The sequence below is a fragment of the Palaemon carinicauda genome, chromosome 18, assembly GCF_036898095.1.
Source record: "Palaemon carinicauda isolate YSFRI2023 chromosome 18, ASM3689809v2, whole genome shotgun sequence".
Taxonomy (NCBI): Eukaryota; Metazoa; Arthropoda; class Malacostraca; order Decapoda; family Palaemonidae; genus Palaemon; species Palaemon carinicauda.
This window is the reverse complement of record NC_090742.1, coordinates 7,231,829-7,259,035: the sequence shown is the minus strand read 5'-3', so window position 1 is coordinate 7,259,035 and position 27,207 is coordinate 7,231,829. Positions and strand designations below refer to the sequence as shown.

The following is a 27,207-nucleotide window of genomic DNA, read 5'->3' as shown; positions in this document are numbered from 1 at the left end:
CAACGATATCACATCGTAATATATTGTGTATGGAGGGAAATAAAACCTGTGGCAACTCTCAAATCCTACGTCAGGACTGCGGTTGCCTAGTTTTATATTAACGACAACAATACCGAATGTTTTTGTTTTGAATATCCGCGAGTGTTTGTTTACAAAGTATAATTTTATTATAAGTAACTGGAGGCTTGTTTACAAGTAGTATGAGTTACTATTATAATGTAATGTAATGTGCCTTTATGTCCAACTGACTGCTTTCGTCACTGGCATACCCAAAATAAATATTGAGAGAGAGAGAGAGAGAGAGAGAGAGAGAGAGAATAATTTGCTTAAGAAATGTTTTATAGAGCCTGTTTTCATTATGTATATCCACGATAGGAATTTTCTATATCTTTTGTATATACCGTATATACTGTATATTTTGATAAGCGGTGATGCTTTTGATAGACGCATTACTATACACAAATGTTTAAAAATATCATAAAAACCTATTGTAATTAGTCTGAACACATAGGCCAGGTCATGAGTTTATTAGTTACTATGTTTATCTATAAAAGATTCCAATAATAGTTATTATGTTTTCAATATGATATAATTATTGCTCCCCTTTATGTACTTTAAACATTATGACTTTTTAGGTTACAACTAATATATATATTTGTAAAAGACTGATATTGCATTACTTTTAATCAATTTGTTCCTTCAAATATTTTAAGTTGGTTTATCAAAATTGTAAGTAAAAATATGTATTATCGCTAAATATGATATATTATTTTGAACAGATTTAAAATAATTGCAATGGTAACAAGAGTCACTTCATGAATAGATAAACGAAAAAAAAACGAAGCAAATAAAGTGTTTGTAAATAGTAGGCCTAAATGTGACTACATCAACTAAAATTATCATTATTATTTCAGGAATATATACAATTGCATATCAAGATTTGAAAATATAAAGTATTTTTTTTTTTATCACGACACTTTTCAATATACTGTATAGTAAAGGCTATTTGTTAAAAATAGCCTAAAACCTTCATTACATAGTACGGACTGTAGTAAATAAAAATCGCTAACCTCTACCGGACGCAAGCAGTCCCCTGATACCGTGGGTGATACCCAACATAGTACCCAACCACCCCACCCATAAAAGAATCCAGACTCACCCATTGGCCATCACACAAGATTCCATGTCGCGCTTGAAAATTAACTTTGATGGTTTATAACAAAATAACAAACAAGATGTAGGATAAAATATTTGGATGATACATGCACGAAGTTATTACAATAACATTGGTATAGTTATGGGTTAGATTCTGAAACATTGTATTTTTGTCAAGATAGCCGCACCACGGGACTGTAGTTAAATGACATTACCGCATTTCTCGGGTTAAGAGATCTTCTCAAGACCCTTTACGACAGGCCTCGGATTGTATTCCGCCTTGGGTCTCCTGCTCACTCTGGCCACGGCCAGTGTGTAAGCAATCATCTTGGTCTCGTACGACTCCGCCCTTTCTATGGAAGAGGGGAAGGCAACATTCAGGTTCGCTCCTGGGTTGTTGGCTAGACTCAGAATCTGGGGGTCCCGGCCCTTCGGTCCTATTCCTTCAAGATTTCGAGTCTCCATTCTGTATCTGATGTCCCAAGACCTTCTCTTTCTTGCCAGTAAAGGAATCGAGAGGTTAGCGCTGGGAACAGCTGCAGTTTGTCCTCAGTTGCAGCCGATTTGGGAGCACAAGGAGGACATGGGGGAGAGTCACCAGTATACCTCTTCAGCCCGGACTCAAGGACATTCATCTCGACCTGTCTCCAGACCCTCCCCCGTCACGTCGCCCTACAGCACGATGTTGGATACATCGCAACGTCCCTCGCCTTCGAGTAATACTACTCTGTGACGCAGGTGCTACAAGCTGGAGTCTGGAAGCGTCTAATGACTTTCGCAGCCCGCTTCCTGCAGGGCGTGACCCACAGGAGTCTCGATACGTTTTCTATCGCTCTGTGGTGGCTACACAACAGCTGGTCTAACCTCAGGCTCCTTTTTGGACAGGTAGCAGAAGGTTGAGGGCATTGTTATCAGGTTTTAGTCTGCATGAACGAAAGAAGTATGTCTGGCCCTTATTTCTTTCTTCATCATCCCCTCTACGGGGAAGCAGCATCCTGATCTCTGCATAGCTGACCTCGAACCTCTGCAGGTAAACCATGCTTCCTTGTGTTCCGAGTATTGAGTCAATACTGTCGTATCCCCCATACCCTGACGAGGTGGTATTGGGAACGTCCTAACCCAGAGTTCCTTCTGGAACTCCAGGTCAACTGCCTAGGACAGGTTACACTTCTTCCTTCACACATATACTTATGTAGCCCACACGGTTCCTTGCGGAGCAAGGAACTTGTGAGGTGCAGGAACTCCTTTTCTCGAGTGCGACTCACTCGGATTCTGAGTCCCCGGGTAAAGCCAAAGCCAGTATGGCTGGGGACTTTCCACCCTACCTAATGGGCAAGTCACCCAATGTAAATAGCGTGGTTTGTATTTCGGTTACGGAACAAATGACAAATTCGAAGATAATTTGTATTTTTCCTAACTATACAAACCTTAGCTATTTACACATATTTGCCCGCCAGCCCTGTCCCCCAAGACAAGTCCTACCTCTAAGTGAAAGTGAGCATTCATCTGTGTGTGAGGGAGGGGAGGGGTAGCTAGCTACCACTCCCCTACCCCCCCGCTAACTAGCGCGGGGGTAATACACCCTCGTTAAATTCTAATGGCTCGCCATTTCAGCTGCGCTAAAAGGTAAACCCAATGTAAATAGCTAAGGTTTGTATGGTTAGGAAAAATACAAATTATCTTCGAATTTGTCATATTTTGTTACATTTTTTATATAGCAAGAACTAGAAACTATTTTGCATTCTCATTCAAGCCCTTGGCAGTAGAGAAAGATCTATCACAACGGGCAGGACTAATTATGGTCTTTTGTGTAAGAGTTAAAAGTGCAAGTGTCAGTGCTAAATTAGTGCAGTGAATTTATTCAGCACAGTGGACATTTTTTCCTAGCTTTAGACCTCTTCCAAGCTCCCCAACCCCTGGGAGAAGGAATGTCGATCAGCCAAAGGAAACGAGAGGCGTTAGCTCACGAGCAGACGTCCTCTTGAGCGTTCCTGTTGACGTTCCCAAGAATGCTCGCCCTTGCTATGGGAAAGCAAAGAGTGTTGGACGTTAAGCTACTAACATTGCTGTTAGAGTCTTGCATTGCATCACATTTGCTAATAATAGCAATACTATAATGCTTACGAACCATCATAGACACGGTTTTTGTTCCAGAGCGCCAGTCGGCCATGATAACCCTTTGATGAACTGAACGCGCCGAGTGACGTAATGAAGATCATTTTACGCTCGGCGCTAAGTCTTTCAGGACGCTCGGCGCCACGTCTTTCAGGACGCTAGGCGCCACGTCTTTCAGGACGCTCAGCGCCACGTCTTTCAGGACGATCGGCGCCTTGTTTTTCAGGACGCTCGGCGCCTTGTTTTTCAGGACGCTCGGCGCCTCGTCTTTCAGGACGCTCGGCGCCTCGTCTTTCAGGACGTTCGGCGCCATGTCTTTCAGGACGATCGGCGCCACGTCTTTCAGGACGATCGGCGCCACGTCTTTCAGGACGATCAGCGCCTTGTATTTCAGGACGCTCGGCGCCTCGTATTTCAGGACGCTCGACGCCTCGTCTTTCAGGACGTTCGGCGCCACGTCTTACAAGATCTTTGTCAGTAGAAGACATTGGTGATCACTTTTCTCCTGTTGAATTTGAGATTCTCAGAAGGAGAAGATCCTTATTCCTTTCGTCATTCAGTTGATTTAGAAACTCATGAAAGTTTTTATGATTAGTTTCCAAATTATTTTATGCCTGTTGCTCCACGTTCGCCACCCTCTGAATTTACATGTGGTCATCAATGAAGCTTTAAGGATGGTGGGAGACTGTTTAGAGTCTCAGAAGCACCAAGGAAAGACAGCTTTCTTTTTTTCCTCTGAATAACCTGGCCTCTAGATCTTGTATCGGAGGTACAAGATTATTTTTATTATTTTCTCTAGCCAAGCTACAACCCTTGTTGGAAAAGTAGGATGCTTTAAGCCCAAGGGCTCCAATAGGAAAAAATAGCCCAGTGAGGAAAGGAAATAAGGAGATAAATAAATGATGAGAATAATTTAACAATAAATCATTCATAAAACAGTAACAACGTCTAAAACAGATACTGTATGTCATATAGGGTGTAGGTCTAGCCACGTTATGGTCGAGGACCTTGTGGCAGCCCCACAGAGACTGTTACAGCCCCCTGGGTGGGTTGCTGAGTCTCTCAAGGAATGCAGGTAAATGAGACATATAAACCTATAAAGCCAGCTTCCTTATCAGGTATTCCAGGATAGCAAGGGTGGAGTTCTAACCACGTTAAGGTCGAGGACTTTGTGGCAGCCCCACAGAGATATTTACAGCCCCTGGGTGGATTGCTGAATCTCTTAAGGGATCCAGACAATGGGGCAGGATAACTTTGAGGTCCGTGCTATTCCTTTAGGATGGATGCGAAATCTTTTTCCTAGTGAAACCTCCTTTGTTAGTTACTCTGACAAGACCTCTCTGCAAAACAGTCTTTGCAACATCAAATGTCTCTCTTTTGGGAGAGGGAGGCTTTTATCCGGTCCTGGATGTAACTGCTCTCAATGCCTTCATTCAGAAGTCAAAGTTCTCCATGGAGACATCGAAATCATGAACTATTTAAAGTCTCATGTCAGCCTGGTCACAAGGCGAAGCAGAGTCTGACTGTTTTCGCCTTCAGGCAGTAGAGCCAGACTACATAAATTCTGGCAATCTTGGGAGAAGAGGGGAGCAGACCTTTGGTCAGTACATCTTCTGGAGGAGGATTACAATTTTCTTTCATAGGAAAACCTCCTTTAGTTTTAGCTCCAATAGATCTCTCTCACAGTTCTAGAGAGGAGTTTAAGAGGCAGCCTTTGCATTTAAACTTTTGCTAAATGTAGCAGAATACTGCACTCAGGAGACATCAGAGCCTCCCTGTATCTGGACGATTGATTTATCAGAGCTCTTTCTTACGATCTTCATGAGGGATTTTCAGATAACCTTGAACCTTTCAGAAGAATTGAGTATTCCTGTCAACTAGACGAGTCTCTTCTGACACCAGGACGCTCGGCGCCACTCCTTCCAGGACATTCGGCACCACGTCTTACAGGACGCTCGGCACCACGTCTTACAGGACGCTCGGCACCACGTCTTACAGGACGCTCGGCACCACATCTTACAGGAAGCTCGGTGCCACGTTTTACAGGAAGCTCGGTGCCACGTCTTACAGGACGCTCGGCGCCTCGTCTTTCAGGACGCTCGGCACCACGTCTTTCAGGACGCTCGGCGCCACGTCTTACAGGAAGCTCGGCGCCACGTCTTACAGGACGCTCTCCGCCTCGTCTTTCAGGACGCTCGGCACCACGTCTTACAGGACGCTCGCCGCCCCGTCTTTCAGGACGCTCGACGTCGGAGATCCTGAATGAGGCATGACATTGAACATGAGAACCTCGGACTTCGTGGTGACACTAGTCAAATCGAATGTCGAGATCAAGGACGCCTTAGTTCCGATCTCTTTGATCACGAAAGTTTTTTATCGAGCATCTAGCCTTAGTACAACGCGGCGACATATGCGGTGATCTGGGTTTCCTTGACGCCAGGAGTCAGGACCTTAAATACATGTATCCTGATAAACACAACGTCACTACTTCCGTTAGATCTTCTGACACCATCACAAAAATTACTTTATTTAAGGATGGTGATTCAGAGTCAAGTTTTTTCGGGCTTTTACGTCTCCTCTTAGAACGGAGCAAGCCTTCTTGAAACTGCAATCTTTCTAAGATACAGAAGTGTTCTGCGAGGAAGTGGATGAGTGTGTTGGTGTTACGATCCTCGTGGGGATCGAACCAGGTTCTGTTGAATTGATTAATGAAATGGGGACTTTTCAACTACCATAAGCAATTAAACAATAGGAAATATAGAAAGAAAACTCGCAAAAGAAAACATAGTTTTACTGTATTTACAACTAGTCAAAGGTAAATGTTTCTTGATTGAGTACTCAGGAAGCACTGAACTAAACAAAGTAAATCATTTGATTAAACTACACTCCAGCAAATAGGGGAACAGTCAAGATAGTAGATAAATAATACAAAAAAAATACTACTCTTCACAGCAGCTCTCGACGGTTGACAGGAACGTAGATATTTCAGGTCCAGGCGTTTCGTGGTCGGTAATGAGGGCAAGGGGGCAACTCGTTATGACATCTCGGACAAAGCTGGTTACGTCTGCATTCTGGTCCTTACGTCTTCTCTTCTTCCCTGAGCTTGTTCTCCCTCTCTCTCTCTCTCTCTCTCTTGTTCTTACTCCTGTTCTGTCTTTCGTACTCTCCTTTCTCTCGTTCGCGTGGAAGTTTATATATCCCTGTATGGGAGGGGTTAACTATGGACAGTTCCATATAAGGAAATTTTCTCGTTTCTTCATCCTCATTGGTGTTCCTTAAAACCATGCCTCTGATAACACCTAGACGAACGCTCTGCTGGTGTAATCAAAATCCATATCGCCCTATAATTGAAGCAAGGCGTCTGTTTACCTCCAGCTAATGTATATTCTTCGGCGACAAACACTGTTCTTCTTGTCCTATGGTTCTTCTCATAATGTTGACTCCTTGGTCTTCAGACAGGGGATCGTTATGCCTAAGGACCGCCAGCCTAGGCACATTTCTTGACGGTGACAGTTTTGTAAACACTGGCGGGACCTCCTCTCTCTCTGTTTCTCAAGAGTAGAAAATTAACATGTTTTAACATTCTTTTCTATATTATTCTATCTACCCATGACAGTTGGGAAACCTCTCCTCTTGGGGAGGGGGATTTTTCCCTGGGAAGATTGATTCTTTCTTGGTGACCATTGTTATGTCACTGTTCATCCTAGTTTTCCTGGACCAGGGTTCGATTCCTGGCCAGTCAGAAGCTAGAAGCTATGATCCTTATGTGAGTTATCTTTATTCTCTCCATTTCAACCTCAATCATTTTGGGACAAGGAGAAGGTCTTGAGTCGATATGCTTCTCTTCTAGGATGCTATAAGAAGTTGCCTTCAGTGGTGGTTCAATCCAGTCAAACTTCCGGAAGGTCACCCCTTTTGAACAGAGGATCTTAGACCTTGTGTTGTGTCTCCTCACCTCGTTTTCGGGGTGGGAGCAACACTAGACAGTTGGAAGCTTCGGGACTTTGGACAGAGGATCAGAAGAGCTTCCTCATCACCCAAAGGAACTATTGTCAGTCCAGCTGGCTCTCAAAAAGCTTTGAAGGGTCAGTTTGGAACAAAGTGGTGCAGGTCTATGCCGATCACACCACAGAATTGGCTCTCATCGCCAAGCAAGACGGAACCCACTCGAGGTTCCTTTTCGGGACTGAGAGGAGTCTTCTCATTTGGGCTAAGGAGAAGAATGTATTCCTTCTAACAAGGTTCTTTAAAAAAGAGAACTTCTGGAAGAACAGTCTCAACTGAGGAATGGACACTCCATTCTGCAAGAATCTGTGGCGACTTTGGTGTCGTTCTTGTATAGTCCTATTCGTGACATAACAAAGAGACTAGAATCTTACTGCTCTGCAGTGCCAGATCTCGAAGCAGTCCACATAGACGCTTTCCTATTAGTCTGGTCCAATCTGGATGTGTACGTTTTCCTCGTTCTATTTCCTTACAAGGTGACTCAAAAGTTTGTGTCACACGAAAGGACCAGGTGACTTTAGTGGCCTTCTTTTGGCCCTCAAGAGGATGGTTCACAAAGATACTGGAATGGATGGTGGACTCTCCTAGAAGTCTTCCATTAAGAGTAGTTTTACTCAAACAACCTCTCTTGGAAAGTTACCCTTCTAGTCTCCAAGCTTTTCTTCTGGCTACCTTCAGCCTTTTGAAACCTCACAGGATCTAGACGTTTTCGAAAGAAGCAGCTAAGTCTTTTACAAGTGCAATAAGAACTTCTACCATCAGGATTTATCAATCCAAGTGGGAAGCTTTAGAGAATGGTGCAGAGTCAACTCTGTTTTTCTCTTCCAGTATCCCTACAACTCAGATTGCTGACTTCCTGTTTTACCTTCGAAGGAAGCTCATTTGTTCATCCTCTTCCATCAAGGGATACAGGTGTGTGTTAGCGACTGTTGTCAGACACAGTATCTTGGACCTTTCGATTGATAAAGTCCTACAGGAACTTCTCAACTTGTTTGAAACATCAAACAACCAGGATTCACCAGCTTTGATCCTGGATTCAATCCTGAAGTTCCTTGTGAGTGACAAGCTTGAGCACTTGCTTTCATCTTCATTTTAAGGACCTCTCAATGAAAACTATTTTTTTTGTTAGTCTGGTGACATCTAAAAGAATCAGTTAATTCATACGTTTAGCAAAACGTTGGCTTTCGAGATAACGAAGCTATGTGCTCATTGCAGTTAGGCTTTCTCGCCAGGAATGACCGCCTTTCTCAACCTTGACCTAAGGCTTTTGAGTTTCCGAATTTTTCGGATATGGTTGGCGAGAGTCCTGTGTCCAGTAAGAACCCTGAAGTTCTACCCAGGCAGTATGAAAGAGTTGCGAGGCAAGTCGAAAGCTCTTTGGTGCTCGATTAAGAAGCCCTCGTTATCAGATGTCAAGAATGTCCTTTCATTCTTCATCACTCTTATAAGAGAGGCTCATATACATTACAGTGAGACTGGCCTCAAGTTTTTGAGGTCAAGACGCAGGAGGTTAGTACTATAACAACTTGAATGACCTTCAAGCAGAATAGATTGTGGTGGAGTATTATGAACACAACCTTTTGGGGGAGTAAATCTGTGTTCACTTCACACTATTTTAATCGTATCCAGACTCTTTATGAGGACTGCTACACTCTGGGACCATTCGTGATAGCGAGTGCAGTAGTGGGTGAAGGATCCACCACTACGTTCCCATAATCCCAATAACCTTTTCTTCTCTTGGAACTTTTATTTGTTTTTATGGTTGTTTGTGGAGACTGTGTCAGTCTTCCAAAATCATTGATTTTAGTCAGGTGGTCAATTTTGTTCCTTGAAGAGCGCCCAGCACTGGTTATTGGAGGAGGTTCTGTCATAATGAGGTATATACACTGGTTTGACAGTCCCTACGAGATCTTCAGCCCCTGGGAGGATCGCTGGATCTCATAAGGGAGAATCATTGAAGTCAGCTTCCTTATCAGGTACAAACCCTTAAGTTTGTTTTAATCAACTCTTGAGAAAAATTCCAGATATACTAGCTGTCTCTAACGCTCCACCAAAGGTGTTAATCAGCTATATATATAACTACCGGGTAAGTCTTATGTTTAAAAATGGTATTTTCATTATAAAATAAATGTTTGAACATACTTACCCGGTAGTTATATATAATTAAAGTCCCACCCTCCTCCCCTCTAAGAGACTAGAGGCATGGAATATATGAGGGTTCCTGGAATGGTTCCTAGGTACCTCGCTAGGGCTCAGGGGTGGTACACCTGGCTATCCAACTGGCGATTGGCGCGAGATTCGAATTTTCTGCCGTAACGTCAGGGACGTAAGCTATATATATAACTACCGGGTAAGTATGTTCAAAAATTCATTTTATAATGAAAATACCATGTTTCGTTCTAGATGAATAACTTCCACCATTGAATGAGTCTTCCTAGTTTAGAGGACGAACTGTTTGTATAGTCTATTTTAAAGGCTGAAAGGTTTGTATATGAATACTCTATGAAAAATGGAAAATTTAAAAATAATTTTGTAAATTACAAACCTGAGTCTTTTAGATTTTATTTCCCACCTTAACCATCCCTCTCAGTCTGAGGCCTAAGGATGAAAGTTGTTATTTTGAGACAGGTGAGTTATTGAGGCTACCCTCTTGCATCTTCTGTTGTTAAATAAGTACTTTGTTAACAATTCAATGGCTGTTCCAAAGCCACTGGAGTCATATCCCTATTTAAAGGACTGAGGTTTGCATAGCTAAGAAAAATGTTAACTACTTTTAAAAATTTTTACAATTTCACTGTATTTTAGTGTAATTACATTTACTTCACAGTCAACTTATAAATTTATAAACTTAATAGGTTCCAAGAAGCTGTCTGTAAGTCGAATTTTGTAAAAATTTGGCCTAGGGTGGGCCTAACCTGACTCCCATGCCTATGATTTTCCACTGAAAAGCTCAATAAAAGTGACATTTCATATTGCAAATGTTGTCTTGCTTACTGCATTAAATTATATGATATTGTTTTATTAGAATACTGCCTTTCATTATGAGCTTTTGATACAATATCTAAGATTTGTTATTTTAGTTGGTTTTGGGTTTGTGTAACTGAATGTTTGTAAGTCAAATGAGGACCTTTTGTATGTGTATGAGAAAATTTAAAAGTTGTAATAAGTTTTAGAATGGTGCAATTTAGATGCCACATATTTTGGTAGGTTAACCATCTAACAAATATATAGCATTTTGAATTCCTTCTTTAAGCCTTATTTGCATAAACTTCTTAAACAAAATCTTTTAGATTGCTATTGCATTGTATTTTTTTTTTTTTTTTTTTCAGTTAGTGCCTGGGTTCCTATTACGAGATGGGAGACATGGAGACGATTTCTCTCCCTTTCATTTTTCTTGAAAAGCTGCATGATAATGCTGTCTTGTGCATTTCTGACGAACTTCTATGTGTCACTGGTGAATCCTGATTTGCCCAGCATTCTTATACCATGTCAGCCAGAGTAAGTAGCTTGCCTGTACTGTATTTCATGAATGTACGGTTTTTAAAACACAGGGATTTATGTTTTAGTCAGAAAATATCATCTGACTGAGATTTTATCTGATTCTGAGTATTTTTCCGATTATTATTATTATTTTTTAAATATTTAACTTAGCCGGTGAATATATAGCTGCAACTCTGTTGCTCGACAGACAAACTCTACGGAAAAAACTCGCCAGCGATCGCTACATAGGTTGCGGGTGTGCCCAACAGCGCCATCTGTCGACCAGATACCCAGCTCTTATGTAAACAAAGACTCAATTTTCTCTCTGTCGACGTGTCGACAAGACGTACTTTACTCGCTGTTGAAACCTGGAGTTTTTCCCATCATATTTGGTGAAGTACTATATTCTGGTTTGAGCTTTCGCAGTGCAGGTGTTTTATCTTCATCTTAAATCTTGAACTCGTTTTGGATAGATTTAATTTTGGTGACAAAGAGAGTATGGACTTTCTTTCACTTTTAAATGGCCGACCCTTCTCTTAGACGGAAGTGTGTTTAGGCTTTTAGTAATTATCTTATCACGTTATAAATTAATTATAGATTTTCCTCTTCGATTAACTTTCCATTTATAATAAACATAAAAAATAAATTTTAATGTTTTGTTTATATGCGACCTTTCCTGAGAGTAGGCGGTCCTAACTTGGAAACCGAAGTTAATTAACGTTGAGCCCTTTATATCGTAAATAGCTTTTAAAGAGCTAAGGATTTAAAACTTTTTAAATGAAATATTTTATGAAAGAATTTCTTTGAATAGTCTTCGTACCTTTTTCAAAGATGAATTAACGTTTAGTTTATTTATGCTACGCAGTTGTTGACGTTCAGGACGTTCAACATGCGCTCTATCGTTACGATAGAGAGAGAGTGTATCACGGTTTCACTTTGCAGAAAGAGTAAATCGATTCTGACGTTTTGTTCATTCTTTCTAAGCTTAAATGTTTTAAATTCTATTTTAAAGGAACTTTTTAATTGAAAAACCTTTCAGTTTTTTCCTTTGGTCAAATAACATGTTTTTTTTTTTTTTTGACGAAATGTAATTGGGCTCCTCTCTTAGGTGCGAAATCAAGAGAGAAAGAGAGAGAGAGATAGAGACGGAGGGAGAGAGAGGAGAGAAAACGTTCCGTTCAAGCGGGTAACGTTGTTCTCGAGTTGCTCTCGTCCCTAGTCTCGGTACGGGGAGAAAGGATAAAACGTTTTTAGTTTTTATTCTCGTCCCCAGGCTATGTGCGGTTAGAGATTGAAAACGTAGTTTTGAAGGAACTAGTGTTTAGTCTCTTCCCCAGCCACTGAAATTTTTATCTTAAAATATGTTTTCTGTTTTCTGTTTTTTTGCTGGTATTAATGAGCTTGCATTATACGACTGATTTCGCAATTACTACCTTTTGATAAGGGTAGAATTGCGTGCTTCAGGTAGAAATCAGTAAAAGTTTCGATTTCAGTGAAATAAGTGCAAAACAGAAAATTGAAGTGATAAAGTGATATTGCGCAAAGTGTTACAGTGTTGCGTCCGAGGGTTCGTCTGTTCGTGCCTGTCGTTCACCTAGTCCGGGACCTCTTGCAAGCTCCCAAACAGGGGAGAAGTAATGTCGAACGACTTATGGGTTCGAGAGGCCTTGATCAACGAACAGACGTTTCCCTCTATGGTATCGGGTGTATCTTACCAAGATCTCTCCTACCATAAGAAGAGAGAGACGTTTTTTCTCCTCGTCATCCGAAGGCTTTTCGCATAAGAAACCTGTCACAAGGTTTCGAAGCCCTTAAGCGAAAGTCAGTCCTTTCAGGACAGGTCCAGCGTCCTGGTTACAGCCAGTAGGACAGCTCTGACCCTATGCAGTCATCGGATAACTGCTCGCCGCCTAACAAAAGCGTAACACAGACTCCGAGAGTCTTTTTTGTTGGCAAAGTGTTGCGGTCACAGACGTTACCCTCGTCTCTTACCACAACCATTTCCGTTGATCCTTAATGGGTTGTATGGCAAGACATGCAGAATATGCTTGCCTCCCTTATGGAAGACTATTCTGCCGATTAGTCCGTTGAGTCTAGCCGTTTATCTCATCGATATCCTGGCTTTCAGCCAACCTAACGTTCCTTTGTGCTTCCTGTTGACGTTGGCGTAGCTAAGTCACGTCAGTCAGGTTGTTTAAAACCACACTCGATGCGGTCTCGTGTGGATTTTCAGCCGCATTTGGACGTTAGGCCACTTGCTGATGCTCCTGTTGACGTTCAAGACGTTCGCTAACAATCGGAGTTGACTTGTTTTGACGCTGTGCGTCAACCTCCGCATTCTAGAGTTGTTTTGACTGCTCAGTCTAGGCAGTCAAAGCAGTCTCGAGTGGACGCTGTGCGTCCTCATGCACCTGTTGTGGTTGACAGTTCAGTTGTTGACAGTTCACAGACTGTCAAGCAGTTACATGACGTTGCGTCCTGGTCCGCTACTAATGCACCAGTGAGTGTGGACTCTGCTTGTAAAGCATTGCCACCACGGTAGGTCTCTCCCTTGCTTGAGACTCAGCTTTTATCGGACAAGGTTCCTGTAGATGAGGAAGTTGCTGTTTCCCCTCCTACTGATATTCCCTTGAGGACTCTGTCAGATGGAGAGGAGCCTAAAGCTGCTTAGCCCTCTATGGACTTTAATTAAATCATGATGATTTTTTTTTAAGGATCTTTGTCCGGATCTTTTTGTAACTGCTGCTCCTCGTTCGCCTAAACGTCAGAGCTTACACTAGGCCTAGCTACTTCGAAGCCGTTGTTTTTAAGCTAGTGCTCTCTCGCTCTCCTAGAGAGCTTTACGTTGGCTAGGCGACTGGTTTATCACCAGGAGGAGTTTGGGGGATACAGCCTCTGCTTTCCCTTCTTTTAAACTGGCTTATAGAGCGAGAGTCTGATATGACACGAGAGAAGTTCTCGGCTTGGGAGTTCATGCCTCTGCCCAGATAGACTTCTCAAATCTCGTAGACTCTCCCTGGCGCCTGGCCAGGAGACGCTCCAAGTTTTTTACAGGTCAACTTCACAGCTGTTTTCGAGCCTTTGAAGTTTTGCTGTACAATTATGTCATGCATAAACAAGGCTTTCCGGGATGGAAAGCGGTACTGCCTCAGTCGCTAACCCCGTCTGTTGCCGCACCTGCTCCCGTAGACCCTAAATGGGCTTTGCTGCAAGACATGCAGTCCAAGCTTGCGTCCTTGATAGAGGACTTTAATGCGGAGAAGGTTGCTGCCGAACCTTCTGGCCAACAACCTTCCAACCGGTCGGTTGTGCGTCCTGTTGACGCTGAGGTAACCTTCTCGCGTCTGCCAGTTGAGGTGGTTCCTCCACCGATGCGACCCAGTGTGGGTTGCCAGCCGCACGTTGACGTTAAGCGACGCTCGGAGGTGGTTGTTGACGTTCAGGACGTTCAACAACCAGCAGAGGTGACTTGTTTTGACGCAGTGCGTCAACCTCAGCAACCCGGTATGGTGTTGACTGCACAACCCAGACGGTCTAGACAGTCTCGGGTGGACGCTGTGCTTCCTCGCGCACCCATGGTTGTTGACAGTTCACAGACTGTGCAGCAGTTCCATGATGTTGCGTCCGGCTCCGTCACGCATGCAACAGTGCGACCGGACTCAGCGAGCCAGACGTTGCCCACTCCGTTGCCGTTTCCTCATCAGTTTTCGGATGAGGAACCCTCTGATGAGGACGTTGCTGAACAACAAGACGATCAGCCCCCAGAATAGATCAAGCCCTGCTATCCATCCAGAAGATGCTGAAGAAGGAACGCTGCTCAGTCAGGCTGTGGATGAGTCTGGTAGGGACGCTGTCATCCGTGGAACAATTTGTGTCACTAGGAAGACTACACCTCCGTCCTCTTCAATACCATCTACCTTTTCACTGGAAAAAGGACAAGACGCTAGAAGCGGTCTCGATCCCGGTTTCCGAAAAGATAAAGTCTTGTCTGACTTGGTGGAAGGACAATATCAACCTAAGAGAGGGTCTTCCCCTGGCTGTTCAGACTCCCAACCACGTTCTCTTCTCGGACGCATCGGACGTGGGCTGGGGCGCGACACTAGACGGTCGGGAATGCTCAGGACTGTGGAACTCGAGTCAGAGGAGCATGCATATCAACTGCAAGGAGCTGTTGGCAGTACATCTGGCCTTGAAAAGCTTCAAGTCTCTCCTTCGAGGCAAAGTGGTGGAAGTAAACTCGGACAACACCACGGCCTTGGCGTACATCTCCAAACAAGGAGGTACCCACTCACTGACGTTGTACGAGATCGCAAGGGACCTGCTCATCTGGTCAAAAGGTCAAGACATCTCCCTAGTAACGAGGTTCATCCAAGGCGACTTGAACGTCATAGCAGATTGTCTCAGTCGGAAAGGGCAAGTAATTCCAACCGAATGGACCCTCCACAAGGATGTGTGCAAGAGACTTTGGGCCACTTGGGGTAAACCATCCATAGATCTCTTTGCAACCTCGCTGACCAAGAGGCTTCCAATCTATTGCTCTCCAGTCCCGGACCCAGCAGCAATACATATAGATGCTTTCCTCCTAGATTGGTCACATCTGGATCTCTACGCATTCCCACCGTTCAAGATTGTCAACAAGGTACTGCAGAAGTTCGCCTCTCACGAAGGGACAAGGTTGACGTTAGTTGCTTCCCTCTGGCCCGCGAGAGAATGGTTCACCGAGATACTTCGATGGTTAGTAGACGTTCCCAGAAGTCTTCCTCTAAGGGTAGACCTTCTACGTCAGCCACACGTAAAGAAGGTACTCCAAAGCCTCCACGCTCTTCGTCTGACTGCCTTCAGACTATCGAAAGACTCTCGAGAGCTAGAGGCTTTTCGAAGGAAGCAGCCAGTGCGATTGCTAGAGCAAGGAGAGCGTCTTCCATTAGAGTCTACCAATCGAAGTGGGAAGTCTTCCGAGACAGGTGCAAGTCAGTTTCTGTATCCTCGACCAGTACCTCTGTAGCTCAAATAGCTGATTTTCTCTTATACCTGAGAAAAGGACGATCCCTTTCAGCTCCCACTATCAAGGGCTACAGAAGCATGTTGGCATCGGTCTTCCGGCATAGAGGCTTAGATCTTTCCAAACATAAAGATTTGCAAGACCTCCTTAAGTCTTTTGAGACCACCAAGGAGCGTCGTTTGGCTACCCCTGGATGGAATTTAGACGTGGTACTAAGATTCCTCATGTCAGACAGGTTGGAGCCGTTACAATCAGCCTCCCTGAAAGATCTCACTCTTAAGACTCTTTTCCTGGTATGCTTAGCCTCGGCTAAAAGAGTCAGTGAGATTCATGCCTTCAGCAAGAACATCGGATTTTCGTCGGAAAAAGCCACTTGTTCGCTGCAACTTGGTTTTCTAGCCAAAAATGAGCTGCCTTCTCGGCCTTGGCCTAAATCTTTCGATATTCTCAGCTTATCGGAGATCGTAGGCAATGAACTAGAAAGAGTCTTATGCCCTGTTAGAGCTCTTAAGTTCTATTTAAAGCGTACTAAACCTTTACGAGGCCAATCTGAAGCTTTATGGTGTTCAGTTAAGAAACCATCCTTGCCTATGTCAAAGAATGCTTGGTCAGACTTTATCAGATTGTTAATACGAGAAGCTCATTCACATCTGAGTGAGGAAGACTGAACTTTGCTTAAGGTGAAGACGCACGAAGTTAGAGCTGTAACAACTTCCGTGGCCTTTAAGCAAAATATATATCTGCAAAGTATAATGGACGCAACCTATTGGAGAAGCAAGTCAGTGTTCGCGTCATTTTACTTGAAAGATGTCCAGTCTCTTTACGAGAACTGCTACACACTGGGACCATTCGTAGCAGCGAGTGCAGTAGTGGGTGAGGGCTCAACCACTACAATTCCCTAATTCCATACCCTTCTAATCTTTCTCTTGAAATGTTTTTAATGTTGTTTTTATGGGTTGTCCGGAAGGCTAAGAAGCCTTTCGCATCCTGGTTGATTTGGCGGGTGGTCAAAGTCATTTCTTGAGAGCGCCTAGATTAGGGGTTTGATGAGGTCCTGTTGTATGGGTTGCAACCCTTGATACTTCAGCTCCTAGGGGTCGATCAGCATCCTAAGAGGATCGCGAGGCTCCGTAAGGAAGACGTACTTAAAAGGCAGAGTAATTGTTCAAGTCGACTTCCTTACCAGGTACCTATTTATTTTGTTTTTGTTATTTTGATAACTTCTAAAATGAAATAAAAAACTCTTAGCTCATAAAATGTAAACATATATTACTGGTCTCTACCCACCATCCTGGGTGTGAATCAGCTATATATTCACCGGCTAAGTTAAATATTTAAAAATGATATTTTAATTATAAAATAAATTTTTGAATATACTTACCCGGTGAATATATAAATTAAATGACCCTCCCTTCCTCCCCAATAGAGACGCAGTGGGACGAGGAGAAAATTGAGTCTTTGTTTACATAAGAGCTGGGTATCTGGTCGACAGATGGCGCTGTTGGGCACACCCGCAACCTGTGTAGCGATCGCTGGCGAGTTTTTTCCGTAGAGTTTGTCTGTCGAGCAACAGAGTTGCAGCTATATATTCACCGGGTAAGTATATTCAAAAATTTATTTTATAATTAAAATATATTATTATTATTATTATTATTATTAATAATACTTGCAAAGCTACCACCCTACTTGGAAAAACAGGATGCTTTAAGCCCAGGGGCTCCAACAGGGAAAATAGCCCAGTGAGGAAAGGAAACAAGGAAAAATTAAATACAGTATTTTAAGAACAGTAACATTAAAATAAATAAGATTTTGTCTCACATTAAACCAATCTGTCACCCTGCTGCCTGTGACTTCATCGAGATTTAGGGGGCATTTCCTCCACACCCAAAGTTCTATAGTTTAGAAAAAAATTTGTTAACAGTAGATTTATTATACAGTCAGGCTTGATGTCTATAGGATTTACCTGTTTAGAGTACAGTATAGTTAAAAAACATTTCACGAAGCTCCAGATGCAAAAATGAAATTGGTGAGGTACGCTGCAACTATTGTAATACATGTAATAATAAGTTGATGTTTTTAACATGTAGAAAATTTTTATTGTGTATTCTGTATTTTAGCTTGCCTTTGATTTTACAGTACAGTAATACTGTACTTTGATATTCCTACTGTATTTAAAGCTCTAAATGGCTCAATGTTCCCTCGTGCTTGGCTTTTTTTTTTATGTTTTTTCCCTAATTTGTATAAATTAGATTTACAGGTTACAGTTATTTTTCCCAACATGGGTACTTAATTAATATAGATATTAATGATATACAGCAATATCTTTAGCCAGGCAAGACACCTACAGTAGAGTATTGCACTGTCATGTTTTCCAAATACATGTACAGTCAATCAATAAATGCTGTACATAACTACTACAGTAATTAGACAAAAGGCATTACCATCGAGGGAAAAAGAGTCACACCTACATAACTATATGATAAAGAAAGGTATGACTGTTAACTCATCATTAATTATATAAATCATTAAAAAAAATATGAAAAATTTTAATAAAAAACCTCCAGATGAGTTACTTGTTGAAGTTTATCATTAACTCTAACTCTTTGCATTACTTGAAGTAGAGTAAGTCTAGCTTAGTGTACTTAACTGCAATTGAAATATCTCAATACATGAGATATACAGTCGTATATAATGTACAGTATAGAGATGGCTGTGCTTAGGCTATGCATATCTGTTTATGTACCATATTATTATTATTATTATTATTATTATTATTATTATTACTACTAGCCAAGCTACACCCCTAGTTGGAAAAGCAAGATGCTATAAGCCCAAGGGCTCCAATAGGGAAAAATAGCCCAGTGAGGAAAGGAAATAAGGAAATAAATAAAGGATGAGAACAAATTAACAATAAATCATTCTAAAAACAGTAACAAAATCAAATCAGATGTATTATTATTACTGTACTTGCTAAGCCACAACCCCAGTTGGAAAAGCAGGATGCTATAAGTCCAGGGGGCCCCAACAGGGAAAACATATGTTATGGCATTTAGATAAAACCAGATAATTGTTGTGGAACTGAACCCCTGAGTAAGGTAAATCTGACTGTACTTTTTTTCTAGATGTCAACAGTTTCTCAGACTCTTTATCTTTCCCAAAATTCACTTAAATCAAAACTTCCATTAGTGCTTTTTGGTGAATACTCTCGATGACTAGGATATAATATTGTAGATGTTCTGCTCTACTGAGTAACAGCATTCAAGTGCCAGATTGTAATTTACAGGTATTTATTGTTTTAACATGAGATCGCCAAGTCATATGTTTAGAATTTCTTGCAGCTTAACCCAAAGTGTTTATTCTTAATTAGGACTAAATGATAAGAGCAAGACAATGCCATAAGTAGGTGGACATTTGAGGAGATAAGAGACCAAAGGAAATGTATTAAAAAGGCAAAAAGAATACATTCAAGGCAGAAGTAATGTTGTGAAGAAGGATTGCCACCTTCAACATAGAAATCTAGTGACTACTTTTCAAAAAAGTTTTAATGCGTAAAATTCTTGCTACAGTAGAAAGGCAAGCTTTGGATGAGATGCTTCATTGGGAAGCTGGTATTAGGGAACCATTTACAGTAAGCATATCTTATTAAATAAATAAAGCTGAAAGTTAATGATTCCTATATAAGGCTATTTAATCTGCTATGCAGAAGTAGGAGCACACAGGCAATTGGGTGTTTTCATTGCTGTACACATCTAGACCGCTGATTGGCAGGGCTACATGAAAGTGTAACAACATTATTCTGTGATTTATTAATAAGAGGACACAGATTTAAACCAATATTTTTGGGGTTAAGGTATTTTGGCATTTGATGAGAAAAAAAACGAGGGGCCATTCAGTTAGAGCAGAGTAATAGTGAAACGGAGGTAACTGGTAGAAAGGTGTGGGAAGAATAGGTAATATCATATATAACTTGTAGATAAATTTGGAATCTGCAAAAAATCACCAGACAAAAGCTGAGGAAAATATGTACTGTATAGCTAACCCTGTACAGCAAAAATTGATTTAAAACTATGATTATGATTATGATTCCAACATTCCATCCAGCAAAGAATAGAAAGTACAGTCTTGGATAATTTTCTGTTAAGGAAATTCCATTGGTATTTTACTTTTTCAACTAACTGATTTTTCAGTTGTTAAGAAATGGCATCACGATTTATAAAATGAACTACTTCTATTTTCTAAAATAAGTATATAGTCCATTTTTCTCCTGTTATATGTATTCTTATTTTGTAAGGAATTACTGTACACACATGAAATTTTAAATATTTAACTTAGCCGGTGAATATATAATAGCTGAGCCTCCGGCGGCTCGACAGAAAAACACACAAAAACTCGCGAGCGATCGCTATGAAGGTTGCGGGTGTGCCCACTAGCGCCAACTATCGGCCAGATACCGCATATACATGTAAACAGACCCAATTTTTCTCTGTCGGCCTTAACGACAAGACGTATCAATACTCGCTGTATAACCTGGAGTTTTCTCAACATATTTGGTGAAGTACTTCCTTTTGGTTTGAGCTTTCGCAGTGCAGGTGTTTTATCTTCAACTTAAATCTTGAACTCGTTTTTGGATAGATTTAATTTTTGATGACTTTGGATTGTTTTTTTGGACTTTCTTTGACTTTTAAATGGCCGACCCTTCCGTTAGTACGGAAGTGTGTTTTAGGCTTTTAGCAATTATCTTATCACGTTATAAATAGATTTTCCTCTATATATTTTATATCTCAACCGCCTTTATTAGGCCTCTTCGATTAGCTTTCCATTTATAATAAACATCAAGATAAATTTTAATGATTTGTTTATATGCGACCTTTCCTATTCCTCCTCTAATCCGAGAGTAGGCGGTCCTAACTTGGAAACCGAAGTTAAACAACGTTGAGCCCTTTCAATCGTAAATAACTTTTACAGAGCAAATGATTTAAAACTTATTATATGAATATTTTTTAGTATATATTTTATGAAAGATTTTCTTTGAATAGTCTTCGTACTGTTTCAAAGATGAACTAACGTTTAGTTTATTTATGCTACGCAGTTTGCGCTCTATCGTTACGATAGAGAGAGAGAGAATCACGGTTTCACTTTGCAGAAAGAGTAAATCGATTCTGACGTTTTGTTCATTCTTCTTTCAAACTTAAATGTTTTAAATACTATTTTAAAGGAACTTGTTAATTGAAAAACCTTTCAGTTTTTTCCTTTGGTCAAATAACCTGTTTATTGACGAAAGGTAAGTGGGCTCTTCTCTTCGGTGCGAAATCAAGAGAGAGAGAGAGAGAGAGAGAGACGGAGAGAGAGAGAGGAAGAGAGAACGTTCCGATCTTTATTCTCGTCCCAAGCGAGTAACGTTGTTCTCGAGTTAGTTTTTTTACTCTCGTCCCTAGTCTCTGTACGGGGAGAAAGGATAAAACGTTTTTAGTTTTTATTCTCGTCCCAAGGCACTGTACGGTGAGAGATTGAAAACGTAGTTTTGAATGAACTAGTGTTTAGTCTCCTTCCCAGCCACTGATCTTTTTATCTTAATATATGTTTACTGTTTTTTGCTTGTATTAATGTGCTTACATTATACGACTGATTTCGCAATTATAACCTTTTGATGAGGGTAGAATTGCGTGCTTCAGGTAGAAATCAGTTTTATTCATACCTAATGTGAATTGTTGAAAAATTCGATTTCAGTGAAGTAAGTGCAAAACAGAAAATCGTAGTGATAAAGTGATAATTGCGCAAAGTGTTATCAGTGTTGCGACCGAGGGTTCGTCTTGTTCGTGCCTGTCGTTCGCCTTGTCCGAGACCTCTTGCAAGCTCCCAAGTCCAGGGGAGAAGTAATGTCGTACGACTTATGGGTTCGAGAGGACTTGATCAGCGAACAGACGTTCCCTCTATGGTTTCAGGCGTGTCTCATCAACACCGCCCCTACCATAAGACGAGCGAGACGATTTTCTCCTCGTCATCCGAAGGCTTTTCGCATAAGAAACCGTGGAACAAGGTTTCGAGGCCCTTTAAGCGAAAGTCAGTCCTTTCAGGACAGGTCCAGCGTCCTGTTTGTAGCCATTAGGACAGCTCTGACCCTATGCAGTCATCGGAAGACTGCTCGCCGCCTAAACAAAAGCGTAACACAGGCTCCGAGAGTCTTTTTTTAGGCAAGGTTTTGCAGTCACAGACGTTACCCTCGTCTCTTACCGCAACCATTCCCGTTGATCCTAAATGGGTTGTACGGCAAGACATGCAGAATAAGCTTGCCTCTCTTATGGAGGACTATTCTGTTGAGCAGGTTCACGATGATCCTCGCCGCTTAGCTGATCGAGATCTTGGCCGTCAGCCGCCCAAACGAGCCTTTGCTCGTCCTGTTGACATTGACGTTACAAAGTCACGTCAATCGTGTTTTGTAGAGCCTCACTCGATGCAGTGCAGTCCCGTGTTGACTCTCAGCCGCTTGTGGACGTTCAGCCGCTGCCGCTTGCTCTTGTTGACGTTCAGGACGTTCACCAACCAGCATAGTTGACTTGTTTTGACGTTGAGCGTCAAGCACCGCAGTCAAGAGTTGTTTTGACTGCTCAGTCTAAGCAGTCAAGGCAGTCTCGAGTTGACGTCGAACGTCCCCCCGCACCTGTTGTTGTTACTGGTGAGTCCTTTAAGCAGTTACATGACATAGCGTCCTTGACTGATACTGTTGCTCCTTTGCGTGTGGACTCTGCTTGTCAAGCATTGCCACCACGGCAGGTCTCTCCCTTGCTTGAGACTCGGCTATTGTCGGACAAGGTTCCTTCAGATGAGGAAGTTGCTGATCCTCCTCCTACTGATATTCCCTTGAGGACTCTGTCAGACGGAGAGGAGCCTAAAGCTGCTCAGCCCTCTATGGACTTTAAATAAATCATGCTGATTTTTAAGGATCTTTGTCCGGATCTTTTTGTAACTGCTGCTCCTCGTTCGCCTAAACGTCAGTGTTTTCAATATTAAACTTAGCCGGTGATTATATAGGCTGCAACTCTGTTGCTCGACAGAAAACTCTACGTTCAAAATACGCCAGCGATCGCTATGCAGGTAGGGGGTGTACATCAACAGCGCCATCTGTCTAGCAGGTACTCAGTACTCAATGTAAACACAGAACCAATTTTCTCTCTGTCGGGCTACCGGCAAGACCTACTAATACGCTGTTACTAACTGGATTTGTTTTCACAACTATTTGGTGAAGTACACTATTCTAGTTTTGAGCTTTCGCTATGCAGGTGTTTTATCTTCATCTCAAAACTTGAACTCGTTTTGGATAGATTTAATTAGGGTGACAAAGAGAGTATGGACTCTCTTTCACTTTTAAATGGCCGACCCTTCCCTTAGACGGAAGTGTGTTTAGGTTTTTAGTAATTTTGCTTAACACGTTATAGATCTATATATTTTATATCTCTCCGCCTTTATTAGGCCTCTTCGATTAACTTTCCATTTATTATAAACATATAAAGATAATTTTTATGTTTTGTTTATATGCGACCTTTCCTGATAGTAGGCGGTCCTAACTTGGAACCGAAGTTAATCAACGTTGAGCCCGTTATATCGTATTTAGCCTTTAAAGAATTTAAAACTTTTTAAATTTAATGTTTTATGAAAGAATTTCTTTGATAGTCTTCGTACTGTTTTCAAAGATGAACTAACGTTTAGTTTTTTAGACTACGCAGTTGTTGACGTTCAGGACGTTCAACATGCGCTCTATCGTTACGATAGAGAGAGAGTGTACACGGTTTCACTTTGCAGTAAGATAAATCGATTCTGACGTTTTGTTCATTCTTTCTTAGCTTTAATGTTTTAAATTCTAAATTAAAGGAACTTTTTATTGGAAAACCTTTCAGTTTTTTTCCTTTAGTCAAATAACATGTTTTTTTGACGATATATAATGGGGCTCTTCTCTTAGGTGCGAAATCAAGAGAGAAAGAGAGAGAGAGATAGAGACGGAGGGAGAGAGAGGAGAGAAAACGTTCCGTTCAAGCGGGTAACGTTGTTCTCGCGTTACTCTCGTCCCTAGTCGCTGTACGGGGAAGAAGGTAAAACGTTTCTAGGGTTTTATTCTTGTCCCCAGGCTATGTGCGGTGAGAGATTGTAAACGTAGTTTATTTGAACTAGTGTTTAGTCTCTTTCCCAGCCACTGAAATTTTTATCTTTATATATGTTTTCTGTTTTTTGCTAGTATTAATGAGCTGCATTATACGACTGATTCCGCAATTACTACCTTTTAAATTAGGGTAGAATTGCGTGTTTCAGGTAGAAATCAGTAAAGTTTCGATTTCAGTGAAATAAGTGCAAAACAGAAAGTCAAAGTGATAAAGTGATATGCGCAAAGTGTTACAGTGTTGCGTCCGAGGGTTCGTCTGTTCGTGCCTGTCGTTCACCTAGTCCGGGACCTCTTGCAAGCTCCCAAGCCCAGGGGAGAAGTAATGTCGAACGACTTATGGGTTCGTCAGGCCTTGATCAACGAACAGACGTTTTCCCTCCGTGGTTTCGGGCGTATCTACCCAAGATCGCCCCACCCACACAAAGACGAGAGAGCCCATTTATTTCTCGTCTGCGGAAGAGGTTTCTCGTAAGAAACCATGGACCAAGGTCTCGCAGCTTATTAAGCGTACCAGTCGGTCCCTTCCGCGCAAGTCCAACGGCCCAGTTGTAGCCACTGGGTCAGTTCGGACTCGCTGCAGTCTTCCGACGACTGCTCACCTCCTAAGAGAGGCAAAGCGGTACCGCATCAGGCAGTCACACCGTCTGTTGCCGCACCTGCTCCTGTAGACCCTAAGTGGTCTTTGCTGCAGACCATGCAGTCTCAGTTAACGTCATTGATGCGGGACTTTCGTGCGGAGAAGGTTGACACTGCACCAACCTCTAACCTACAACCAACCACGGTTGTGCGTCCTCTGGACGCTGAGGCAACCTTCTGCCGCACTCCAGCTGAGAGAGTCCCGCCACCCATGCGTTCCAGTGTACCCTGCCAGCCGCATGTTGACGTTCAGTAACGCACGGAACCTTCCGTTGACGTTCGCGAGGTACAACAACAGTCTAAGTTGTTTTGTTTTGACGCGGTGCGTCAACCTCCGCATTCTAGAGTTGTTTTGACTGCTCAGTATAGACAGTCAAAGCAGTCTCGAGTGAACACTGTATGTCCTCACGCACCTGTTGTGGTTGACAGTTCAGTTGTTGACAGTTCACAGACTGTCAAGCAGTTACATGACGTTGCCTTCTGGTCTGCTACTAATGCACCAGTGAGAGACTCACTGAGGTAACCTAGCTTTATCGGACAAGGTTCCTGTAGCTGAGAAAGTGCTGTTCTCCCTCCTACTGATATTCCCTTGAGGACTCTGTCATTTGGAGAGGAGCCTTAAGCTGCTTAGCCTCCTATGGACTTTAATTAAATCATGATGATTTTTTAAGGATCTTCGTCCGGATCTTGTAACTGCTGCTCCTCGTTCGCCTAAACGTCAGAACTTACACTAGGCCTAGCTACTTCGAAGCCGTTGTTTTTAAGCTAGTGCTCTCTCGCTCTCCTAGAGAGCGTTACGTTGGCTAGGCAACTGGTTTTTGCACCAGGAGGAGTTTTAGGGATACAGCCTTTGATTTCCCTTCTTTAAAACTGGCTTATAGAGCGAGAGTCTGATAGGACACGAGAGAAGTTCTCGGCTTGGGAGTTCATGCCTCTGCCCAGATAGACTTCTCAATTCTGGTAGACTCGCCCTGGCGCCTAGCCAGGAGACGCTCCAAGTTGTTTACAGGTCAACTTCTCAACTTTTGTCGAGCCTTTGAAGTTTTGCTGTACTATTATGTCACACATAACAAGGCTTTCAGGGATGGTAAATGGTTCCGCCTCAGTCGCTAACCCCGTCTGTTGCCACACCTGCTCTCGTAGACCCTAAAGGGCTTTGCTGCAAGACATGCAGTCCAAGCTTGCGTCCTTGATAGAGGACTTAAATGCGGAGAAGAACCTTCTGGCCAACAACCTTCCAACCGGTTGGTTGTGCGCCCTGTTGACGCTGAGGTAACCTACTCGCGTCTGCCAGTTGAGGTGGTTCCTCCATCTGGCCAACAACCTTCCAACCGGTCGGTTGTGCGCTCTGTTGACGCTGAGGTAACCTACTCGCGTCTGCTAGTTGAGGTGGTTCCTCCTTCTGGCCAACAACCTTCCAACCGGTCGGTTGTGCGCCCTGTTGACGCTGAGGTAACCTACTCGCGTCTGCCAGTTGAGGTGGTTCCTCCACCGATGCGACCCAGTGTGGGTTGCCAGTCGCACGTTGACGTTAAGCGACGCTCGGAGGTGGTTGTTGACGCTCAGGACGTTCAACAACCAGCAGAGGTGACTTGTTGTGACGCAGTGCGTCAACCTCAGCAACCCGTTAGGGTGTTGACTGCACAACCCAGACAGTCTAGACAGTTTCGGGTTGACGCTGTACTTCCTCGCGCACCCATGGTTGTTGACAGTTCACAGACTGTGCAGCAGTTCCATGATATTGCGTCCGGCTCCGTCACGCATCCACCAGTGCGACCGGATTCAGCGAGTCAGACGTTGCCCACTCCGTTGCCGTTTCCTCATCAGTTTCGGATGAGGAACCCTCTGATGAGGACGTTGCTGAACAAGACGATCAGCCCCCAGCCCTGCTATCCATCCAGAAGATGCTGAAGAAGGAACGCTGCCCAGTCAGGCTGTGGATGAGTCTGGTAGGGACACTGTCATCCGTGGATCAATTTGTGTCACTAGGAAGACTACACCTCCGTCCTCTTCTATACCATCTAGCTTTTCACTGGAAAAAGGACAAGACGCTAGAAGCGGTCTCGATCCCGGTTTCCGGAAAGATAAAGTCTTGTCTGACTTGGTGAAAGGACTATATCAACCTTAGAGAGGGTCTTCCCCTGACTGTTCAGACTCCCATCCACGTTCTCTTCTCGGACGCATCGGACGTAGGCTGGGGTGCGACATTAGACGGTCGGGAATGCTCGGGATTATGGAACTCGAGTCAAAGGACAATGCATTTCAACTGCAAGGAGCTACTGGCAGTAAGTCTGACCTGGAAAAGCTTCAGGTCTCTCCTTCAAGGCAAAGTGGTGGAGGTGAACTCGGACAACACCACGGCTTTGGCGTACATCTCCAAGCAAGGAGGGACCTACTCTCTGACATTGTACGAGATCGCAAGGGACCTCCTCACCTGGTCAAAAGGTCTAGACATATCACTAGTAACGAGGTTCATCCAAGGCAACTTGAATGTCATGGCAGATTGTCTCAGTCGGAAGGGACAAATAATTCCAACAGAATAGACCCTCCACAAGGATGTATGCTAGAGACTTTGGGCCACCTGGGGCCAGCCAACCATAGATCTCTTCGCAACCTCGATGACCAAGAGGCTCCCAATATTTTGCTCACCAATCCCGGACCC

At 42.8% G+C, this 27,207-nt stretch overlaps 2 protein-coding genes across 2 annotated transcripts in view; one reads left to right on the top strand and one right to left on the bottom strand.

The window, feature by feature from the left end:
• Positions 1–27,207, bottom strand: part of LOC137657601 (uncharacterized) — a 315,322-nt gene that overhangs the window by 145,983 nt on the left and 142,132 nt on the right. The gene's annotated exons all lie outside the window — the stretch shown is intronic.
• The window catches only part of LOC137657600 (nucleoporin NDC1-like), a 74,853-nt gene that overhangs the window by 14,775 nt on the left and 32,871 nt on the right, over positions 1–27,207 (top strand). Inside the window, exon 3 of the mRNA XM_068391958.1 lies at positions 10,605–10,773. Within this exon, the coding sequence (XP_068248059.1) occupies positions 10,605–10,773 (169 nt within the window). The remainder of the gene's footprint in view (positions 1–10,604; positions 10,774–27,207) is intronic.